Consider the following 10256-nt stretch of genomic DNA (forward strand, 5'->3'; position numbering starts at 1 on the left):
ATGTATGGAAGCCTTTTAGTGTTATAACACTATATTTATGCCCCCATTCAAAGAAGAGGGGCATATTGGTTTGCACCTGTTGGTCGGTCGGTAGACCACATGTTGTCCGCTTAATATCTTAAGAACCATTCACTTGATCGTAATATATTTCATATGTGGGTTGGTTATGAAAAGAAGAGGACCCCAATTGTTTTTCAGGTTGAAATGTCAAGGGTCAATCTACTCTGGACATAGGAAGACACTGCCTGCTCAATATCTTGAGAACCCTTTGCTTGACAGACATCAAACTTGGTACACTGGTACATCTCAAGGAGTAGATTTAAGGTCATATGGTCAAAGGTCAAGGGGTAAACTGGACATAGTAATATATTGTCTCTTATGTTTTAAGAATTATTTGCTTGATTGACACCAAACCTGGTACAGCATAAGGAGTAGATGACCCCTATTGATTTTTAGGTCACTTGGTCAATCCACTCCTGACATAGGAAGATATTGTTTGCTCAATATTTCGAATTGATGATACTACTATCAATCAAATTATGCATATGTATAACCCTTTTCAATTTTGCACCATGGGGGCTTATATGTAATTGTTTTACAAACACCTCATGTTTTATAGTTTGTGAAAGCTTGTTAGGGTCATAACTTTAGATTTTCTTATTATGGTACTTGCCCGTCAGAGACTGGACATATTATGGTATGGTGTTGTCTGTCCGGACCTTGTAAGATGGGATACAGACTGAACCGTAAGCTCTAGAATCTTACAACTTGGTACATTTGATCATCATAAAAAGAAGATGCTTATTGTTTTTTAAGGTCAAGGTTGTAGGTTCACTTAATAGGAAAACCTTGTTCGAGAAAATTACAGATTCTTGAACTGAGTATTTTGAGGAAACATTACATAGAAAGTACATGATTTGTCAAATTTCTCCCAATATTCAACTGAGAACTGAGAGTGCAGAGTATTTGTATGGGTATGGAAAATGTGTATGTGGCTATGATTTTGATTTTTGTTTAAATTTTTGTTGTTGAAAATTACAGGTTTAACCGAGTCAGTTTTTGAGGAAATATACATGTATTAAATAAATGACGGTTTGACCTTTTAACTCCTCTCACAGTTTTGAAGCTAGGGTCTTTGTAAATAACTTCTTTGGTGTTTTAGAATATTTACAGATTGTTGATCATGGTCAATTTTGGGGAAATATTTTCCGCAGAGCTCTAGTTGTCTATCTACCGGCCTCCTGTCACTTTTAAGTTTAGGAGCTTTTATTCATGGAAAGAAAGTATGTGACAACCTGATGATGGCTGATACTATTTAAAGCCTTTTTATACGCACGTCTTAAGATGGGACGTATTATGGTATGGCGTTCATGTCCGTCCGTCTGTTAGCTTTTTCGTGTCCGACCCGTAACTTAAATACTACAAGGCCTAGAATCATCAAACTTTGTCTGTAGATACATCTTGGGTAGAAGGTGTGTCGCACATTAAAACCAGGTCACTGTGACTTTTCATTAGGAAGATATGGCCATATATGGCAAAAACTTGTCCGACTCATAACTTGAAAACTATTAGACCTAGAATCACCAAAATTGGTCAACTAATGCATCTTAGGTAGAAGGTGTGTCGCATCCTACTTTAAGGTCACTGTGACATTTAATTAAGGTGATATAAAAAATGTTTTAATGGGTACAATCTATACTGTTAACAATATGTGACGGGCATATCATGTGCCGTGGCGGTGCACTTTATTCTAGAAATGGCATCAGAAAAACACCCTATGTAACCTTTTCTGCTTGTACTCATTTATTTTTATTGGAAAACTTATTACTTGTTATCAGCTACTCTAAAACAATATTGACTTGTGCTATAATAAATTTGTAAACTTTACAAGTCTTTTCATTTCAAACAAGGTGTTGAACAAGTTGTTGAACATCATCTGGGATTCACAACCAAACAGGTACAACATGGAAACAGTGTGTTCCATGATTTCTGTAGTGTAACAAGTCCAGCTGATCCCAAGTACACTGTACTATTGACAACGATTGTTTTTGATAAGCACAATAGAAGTTCTACTTTGGGAGAAGCTATAATTATTTTAGTCCTAGCATACACTGCTTCCTGTTAGAGTTAGGGTGCTGTATAACTTGGTACCTCTTTGAGATAAAATGCTTTATCATCAAATCATAAAGCATCTTCCCTCTAACAGATACCAGATTATAAAGCACCCTCCCTCTAACAGGTACCAGATTCTATAAAGTACCTTCCCTCTAACAGGTACCAACTTACAAAGCACACTTCCTCCAACATGTACCAGATTATAAAATATCCTCCATTTATAATCTGGTACCTGTTAGAGGGAGGTTGCCTTATAAGATGGTACCTGTTAGAGGGAGAGTGCTTTATTAGTTGGTACCTGTTAGAGGGAGAGTGCTTTATAATCTGGTACCTGTTAGAGGGAGAGTGCTTTATTAGTTGGTACCTGTTAGAGGGAGAGTGCTTTATAATCTGGTACCTGTTAGAGGGAGAGTGCTTTATAAGTTGGTACCTGTTACAGGGAGGTTGCCTTATAAGTTGGTACCTGTTAGAGGGAGAGTGCTTTATTAGTTGGTACCTGTTAGAGGGAGAGTGCTTTATAATCTGGTACCTGTTAGAGGGAGAGTGCTTTATTAGTTGGTACCTGTTAGAGGGAGAGTGTCTTATAAGTTGGTACCTGTTAGAGAGAGAGTGCTTTATAATCTGGTACCTGTTAGAGGGAGAGTGCTTTATAATCTGGTACCTGTTAGAGGGAGGTTGCCTTATAAGTTGGTACCTGTTAGAGGGAGAGTGTTTTATTATTTGGTACCTGTTAGAGGGAGAGTGCTTTATTATTTGGTACCTGTTAGAGGGAGAGTGCTTTATAATATGGTACCTGTTAGAGGGAGGTTGCCTCATAAGTTGGTACCTGTTAGAGGGAGAGTGTTTTATTAGTTGGTACCTGTTAGAGGGAGAGTGCTTTATAATTTGGTACCTGTTAGAGGGTTAGTGCTTTATAAGTTGGTACCTGTTACAGGGAGGTTGCCTTATAAGTTGGTACCTGTTAGAGGGAGAGTGCTTTATTAGTTGGTACCTGTTAGAGGGAGAGTGTCTTATAAGTTGGTACCTGTTAGAGAGAGAGTGCTTTATAATCTGGTACCTGTTAGAGGGAGAGTGCTTTATTAGTTGGTACCTCTTAGAGGGAGAGTGCTTTATAATCTGGTACCTGTTAGAGGGAGAGTGCTTTATTAGTTGGTACCTGTTAGAGGGAGAGTGCTTTATAATCTGGTACCTGTTAGAGGGAGAGTGCTTGATTAGTTGGTACCTGTTAGAGGGAGAGTGCTTTATAATCCGGTACCTGTTAGAGGGAGAGTGCTTTATAAGTTGGTACCTGTTACAGGGAGGTTGCCTTATAAGTTGGTACCTGTTAGAGGGAGAGTGCTTTATTAGTTGGTACCTGTTAGAGGGAGAGTGCTTTATAATCTGGTACCTGTTAGAGGGAGAGTGCTTTATTAGTTGGTACCTGTTAGAGGGAGAGTGTCTTATAAGTTGGTACCTGTTAGAGAGAGAGTGCTTTATAATCTGGTACCTGTTAGAGGGAGAGTGCTTTATAATCTGGTACCTGTTAGAGGGAGGTTGCCTTATAAGTTGGTACCTGTTAGAGGGAGAGTGTTTTATTATTTGGTACCTGTTAGAGGGAGAGTGCTTTATTATTTGGTACCTGTTAGAGGGAGAGTGCTTTATAATATGGTACCTGTTAGAGGGAGGTTGCCTCATAAGTTGGTACCTGTTAGAGGGAGAGTGTTTTATTAGTTGGTACCTGTTAGAGGGAGAGTGCTTTATAATTTGGTACCTGTTAGAGGGTTAGTGCTTTATAAGTTGGTACCTGTTACAGGGAGGTTGCCTTATAAGTTGGTACCTGTTAGAGGGAGAGTGCTTTATTAGTTGGTACCTGTTAGAGGGAGAGTGTCTTATAAGTTGGTACCTGTTAGAGAGAGAGTGCTTTATAATCTGGTACCTGTTAGAGGGAGAGTGCTTTATTAGTTGGTACCTCTTAGAGGGAGAGTGCTTTATAATCTGGTACCTGTTAGAGGGAGAGTGCTTTATTAGTTGGTACCTGTTAGAGGGAGAGTGCTTTATAATCTGGTACCTGTTAGAGGGAGAGTGCTTGATTAGTTGGTACCTGTTAGAGGGAGAGTGCTTTATAATCCGGTACCTGTTAGAGGGAGAGTGCTTTATAAGTTGGTACCTGTTACAGGGAGGTTGCCTTATAAGTTGGTACCTGTTAGAGGGAGAGTGCTTTATTAGTTGGTACCTGTTAGAGGGAGAGTGCTTTATTATTTGGTACCTGTTAGAGGGAGAGTGCTTTATAATCTGGTACCTGTTAGAGGGAGGTTGCCTTATAAGTTGGTACCTGTTAGAGGGAGAGTGCTTTATTAGTTGGTACCTGTTAGAGGGAGAGTGCTTTATAATCTGGTACCTGATAGAGGGAGAGTGCTTTATTAGTTGGTACCTGTTAGAGGGAGAGTGCTTTATTAGTTGGTACCTGTTAGAGGGAGAGTGCTTTATTAGTTGGTACCTGTTAGAGGGAGAGTGCTTTATAATCTGGTACCTGTTAGAGGGAGAGTGCTTTATAAGTTGGTACCTGTTACAGGGAGGTTGCCTTATAAGTTGGTACCTGTTAGAAGGAGAGTGCTTTATTAGTTGGTACCTGTTAGAGGGAGAGTGTCTTATAAGTTGGTATCTGTTAGAGAGATAGTGCTTTATAATCTGGTACCTGTTAGAGGGAGAGTGCTTTATTAGTTGGTACCTGTTAGAGGGAGAGTGCTTTATAATCTGGTACCTGTTAGAGGGAGAGTGCTTGATTAGTTGGTACCTGTTAGAGGGAGAGTGCTTTATAATCCGGTACCTGTTAGAGGGAGAGTGCTTTATAAGTTGGTACCTGTTACAGGGAGGTTGCCTTATAAGTTGGTACCTGTTAGAGGGAGAGTGCTTTATTAGTTGGTACCTGTTAGAGGGAGAGTGCTTTATTAGTTGGTACCTGTTAGAGGGAGAGTGCTTTATAATCTGGTACCTGTTAGAGGGAGGTTGCCTTATAAGTTGGTACCTGTTAGAGGGAGAGTGCTTTATTAGTTGGTACCTGTTAGAGGGAGAGTGCTTTATAATCTGGTACCTGATAGAGGGAGAGTGCTTTATTAGTTGGTACCTGTTAGAGGGAGAGTGCTTTATTAGTTGGTACCTGTTAGAGGGAGAGTGCTTTATTAGTTGGTACCTGTTAGAGGGAGAGTGCTTTATAATCTGGTACCTGTTAGAGGGAGAGTGCTTTATAAGTTGGTACCTGTTACAGGGAGGTTGCCTTATAAGTTGGTACCTGTTAGAAGGAGAGTGCTTTATTAGTTGGTACCTGTTAGAGGGAGAGTGTCTTATAAGTTGGTATCTGTTAGAGAGATAGTGCTTTATAATCTGGTACCTGTTAGAGGGAGAGTGCTTTATTAGTTGGTACCTGTTAGAGGGAGAGTGCTTTATAATCTGGTACCTGTTAGAGGGAGAGTGCTTGATTAGTTGGTACCTGTTAGAGGGAGAGTGCTTTATAATCCGGTACCTGTTAGAGGGAGAGTGCTTTATAAGTTGGTACCTGTTACAGGGAGGTTGCCTTATAAGTTGGTACCTGTTAGAGGGAGAGTGCTTTATTAGTTGGTACCTGTTAGAGGGAGAGTGCTTTATTATTTGGTACCTGTTAGAGGGAGAGTGCTTTATAATCTGGTACCTGTTAGAGGGAGGTTGCCTTATAAGTTGGTACCTGTTAGAGGGAGAGTGCTTTATTAGTTGGTACCTGTTAGAGGGAGAGTGCTTTATAATCTGGTACCTGATAGAGGGAGAGTGCTTTATAAGTTGGTACCTGTTACAGGGAGGTTGCCTTATAAGTTGGTACCTGTTAGAGGGAGAGTGCTTTATTAGTTGGTACCTGTTAGAGGGAGAGTGTCTTATAAGTTGGTACCTGTTAGAGGGAGAGTACTTTATTAGTTGGTACCTGTTAGAGGGAGAGTGTCTTATAAGTTGGTACCTGTTAGAGGGAGAGTGCTTTATTAGTTGGTACCTGTTAGAGGGAGGTTGCTTTATAATCTGGTACCTGTTACAGGGAGAGTGCTTTATAATCTGGTACCTGTTAAGAGGGAGAGTGCTTTATAATCTGGTACCTGTTACAGGGAGGTTGCCTTATAAGTTGGTATCAGTTTTCAAACAACAAATATGTAAAAGTCTTGATATCCTCTATGGAAAATAACATTTCAAGTTGATTTAAAGTGTACACATTGTTAATTGTAATTAAGCGTATTTCATATCAATGTGCTGTCACAACATTCCGTGAAATTATGAATACTACGACGTTCTAATGGTGTATCAAGATTTTAAAATATTCTGCCCGAAATTTGTACATCAATGATTTAGAAATATCAGTCTAATACTTTGGGGAGGGTGTGATGCTAATACATCCATTATAACACACGGTACCTAATATGCATTAAAAAAAAATATATGTTTATGCATAGAATTACCATTTTTCTCAATTCACTACAACAGTGTATCATTCTTGTTAACAATGTAGATTATTAATATTTGTCAGGGTTTTTTTTATACTTGCTTATGTAATATATGTCTCTTGATTTAGACGCGGGTTGTGTCGAAAATCTGAGTTTTAAATAATCAACAGTGTTGTGCTTCTCATTTTTAGAACCGATTGATTTGAATATGATTGAAAGTATTCATGTTTCCTACGTAATTGATAATAAATATACATGTGTTTGCCAACCACAATGGAGCTCCAACATGACCTATTTTACCTAATATTGGTCTATCAAGAAATAAGTATAAAAGAATTGACATACGACGATTATTCGTACGAATCATTGTGAATTATAAATTGGCACGAGGGATAACTCGTACCTACATAAGATGAGATAACTCGTGGTCGTCACCCTGTAAGCGGTACCAGATAGCCTCGACCTATTTAACAGCAACCGAGTGAAAAAACCTGTCTATATGTATATTCACACCGTCATAAGATCACGTGTCTTCCCTGATATAAATGAATGCTTTATATTTAGCAATACCACATCATCAGGACCATGTGCCTTTGCTATTTGTATCTATAGCTCGAACTCCGTATGACCTTGTTCTTTAACTCCAAAAGCATAAAAGAGATTATTTCAGTGCAGCTGAATTGGTTGAAAAGTTATCAACTTTCTGTATAGCATATGCATGAAAATATTTGCATTTAAAAGAAAATAGTGAAAATATTATTCCTTAAATATATGGTTTTTAGGCATGGACTGGAGAAAGAGAGAACGCGGTCGTCAGATTTAGTTAACGGATTATAACACAAAAAATATCCCCATATTTTACACAAAAATGTGTGCAGTCTCCAGCACTTCAAAAAGTGCAGTCTCGAGCACTTCAAAATGTTCTTGACGTCTCCATATGAGTGCAAAATTCTCGAGCGAGACGTTAAGCAAGATACAATAAATCAATCAAAATGTTCTGACTTCATTATTCATGTTTGCTGGTGTCTAAAATGGCCACTTGACTGTTTGTGACAGGTAAATTTAAGAAATAAATTGTATTTTTGAAAATACACGAAGACATGCACTACGTGACGCTTTACGCCAAAATACGTCATGAAGCACGTCAGCATTTCATGATAAGCATGCTGGCGTGAAGCGTTGCACTACATATTCATTACATCTACATTCTACCGTACTTTCACTTCTGTCAGAATCCCCAGTCGATAAAATAGACATACTATATATATCAAGATTCATACAAACAAGTGTTGACATCTGCATTGCATTCATAAGGAAATTATTATCAGCGGAAATGGTAAAAATATCGAAGGGAAAAACATTGGAAATGTAAATATTTGTTTGCTAAAGGGGCATTAGCTGTGAAAGTAGCGGTAACCATTTTTCTCAGAATATCCCAATGGCATAGGAATTTGATGACTAATAAAAACATTTATTTCGAACAAAAACAAGAGAAACCTAACTTAACCGCTTTTAGTTTAATTAAGAAAAATATAAGGAAGAATTATTGTTTTCCAAGACAATAATTATTCAATTACCAAAATATATTCTTGTGCCTGTTTTGTGTTTGAAATAATTAAATACTGGTATTATACTGAGTTATATGATACAGAGCAAATTTCATTGCTCAAATTCAATTTTTGGTGACAAAATGACAGCTAATGCACCTTTAAAATCAATTCTGGTTACAACAGTTGTAATGATATAAGGCGTGTTTGATATTCTTACAAATCATACAAATTAGATATTTCAAAAATTAGTTTACCAAGTGGGCAAAATTCGTAAAAACAAAGAATTATTAAACAGCTTTAAAGATTGCAAAGAATACCCGCTCAAGTAACAAGTTGCAACATGATGTATACGCGTGTGGACCGCCATACCTTATTTAAATGTCAGAGCAGCTCGCTACATTAGGTGACCGATCGATGCCCCTCATCAGTACACTGCCGTTCCCTCCTTACCTTCTAGTGTCACATACGGGTCCTTGTTTGCTACCCATTTATAAGTACACCCGCATGGAATGTCATAATTTAATTTCTATTCAATACAATTCTTAGGTAAACCCGTTTTATTCATAAATTTGCTGTTGCGACCCGCGAAATCGTGATACACATACCTACCCGAGATAGTTAGATAGCGTGGCGTATAAATACTTTCCTTTTTCGTCAACCAGGTGCAGCACACTATAGTAAATGATTGACCGGTGTCGTTTTTAATGCATGCGTCGTAGAATGCCCTCCTCATTGTTATAGTCTTTCTCTCTTACCTTAGTATACAAGTCCTTTGGGTCACGAACGGGTTCTAGTTTGCTATCCATGTCCACTTCATACAATGCACACAGTCCGAGAGAAACAGCAAATGATGCAGGCTATACTAACCAACAAGTTATCTATTGGACTTTGTTAAAAAGTACGAAACCCCGTTGTGGTCTTCCATGGGCGGATTCAAGATTTCAGTGTAGGGGGCGTAGAAAACATCCGAGAGGCTCCTAATGGGACACTGGAAGCGGAGTCCCCGCAAACTCTCGTGTTTTATTGTATTTTGATAACGAAATCTGACGTAAAACTACTAGACAAAGTATTTTTGGTACACAGAAGTTCTGTTTTCTGAACTCACCTTTAGTTGACATAGTCACTTATAAGAATATGTAATAGATAAGAAAATGTAATATCTATCCTTATTGAATGATTGTTTTTAGTCTCTCGTGACCTATCATGCAGTTAACAGTAAATAATTTTAAGTAGGTAAACAAATAAAATATAAAAAAAAAAACAACATTCAACAAATCTAACCGACTACTATATATATCAATGGATAAGATTACGGAGTGACATTTTTAGTAGCAATAAGCATTTTATTGATCCAAGATTTCTTTTACTAGCCAGATAGGCTTGTTCTGCAATCCAGTTGTGATAGCGAGATTTGCATATTTATAGTGTTCAACTTTCTTCAGTACCAATGTTTTCTCTTAACTCTCTCTCTCTCTCTCTCTCTCTCTCTCTCTCTCTCTCTATATATATATATATATTCCAGTACTTCAAGGTCTTTTGAGGCGCACCTTTTAAAGTATCTTTTTAAATGTTCTGCTGCATTTTTATCCGGACACCTGAACCGGTATATGTAAACGTTCTGATTTAAAGAAATGATATGATTTAGAGATGTGACATTGAGGTAATTAGATTGCAGTCTGTGTGATACACTTATCATTTTAGTAGCTTTCATTTGTTAATTCTACACAATTAATGAAATATTGTATTCGTGCTCAAGCGATAAGGAATTGAGAAAACCCAATATATATTGAGAACCAAGATCTAGTATACTTCAGCATCGATTATTTGTCCTTATCTGACTTCACCTGTGCGTCAGAGTAATGCCCCTTTTATTTACTTCACCTATCCGTCAAAGTAACGCCCCTAAATCTAATTCACCTGCCCGTCAGAGTAACACCCCAATATCTACCTCACCTGGCCTTCATGGGATTTCTAGACTTTTCCTTGTTTGACGTCATCTGCCCGTCAGAGTAACACTCGTTATATCTTACTATCAAACATGTGATTATTGAAAACCAGGAGGTGTAGTTAATGTCCAGTCTGAAATATACAATCAACGTATAATCTCTGTTTTAGATTGCTATGTATTTAGTGTCGTATCTTAAAGATCATGTTT

General features: G+C 37.9%; 1 protein-coding gene and 1 long non-coding RNA gene across 2 annotated transcripts in view; one reads left to right on the forward strand and one right to left on the reverse strand.

Annotated features, from left to right (window-relative positions):
* The window catches only part of LOC130054799 (uncharacterized), a 3253-nt gene extending 1366 nt beyond the window's left edge, over positions 1-1887 (forward strand). Inside the window, exon 2 of the long non-coding RNA XR_008803141.1 lies at positions 1-1887. This exon is cut by the window's left edge and continues 732 nt beyond it. This is a non-coding gene — a long non-coding RNA (uncharacterized LOC130054799).
* Positions 1-9152, reverse strand: part of LOC125652318 (aldehyde dehydrogenase 1A1-like) — a 26649-nt gene extending 17497 nt beyond the window's left edge. Inside the window, exon 1 of the mRNA XM_048881409.2 lies at positions 8857-9152. Coding sequence (XP_048737366.1) covers positions 8857-8907 — 51 coding nt within the window. The 5' untranslated portion in view covers positions 8908-9152. The remainder of the gene's footprint in view (positions 1-8856) is intronic.
* Between the last annotated feature and the right edge of the window lie 1104 nt (positions 9153-10256).

The sequence above is a fragment of the Ostrea edulis genome, chromosome 5 (genome assembly GCF_947568905.1).
Source record: "Ostrea edulis chromosome 5, xbOstEdul1.1, whole genome shotgun sequence".
In the NCBI taxonomy this organism is placed as follows: Eukaryota; Metazoa; Mollusca; class Bivalvia; order Ostreida; family Ostreidae; genus Ostrea; species Ostrea edulis.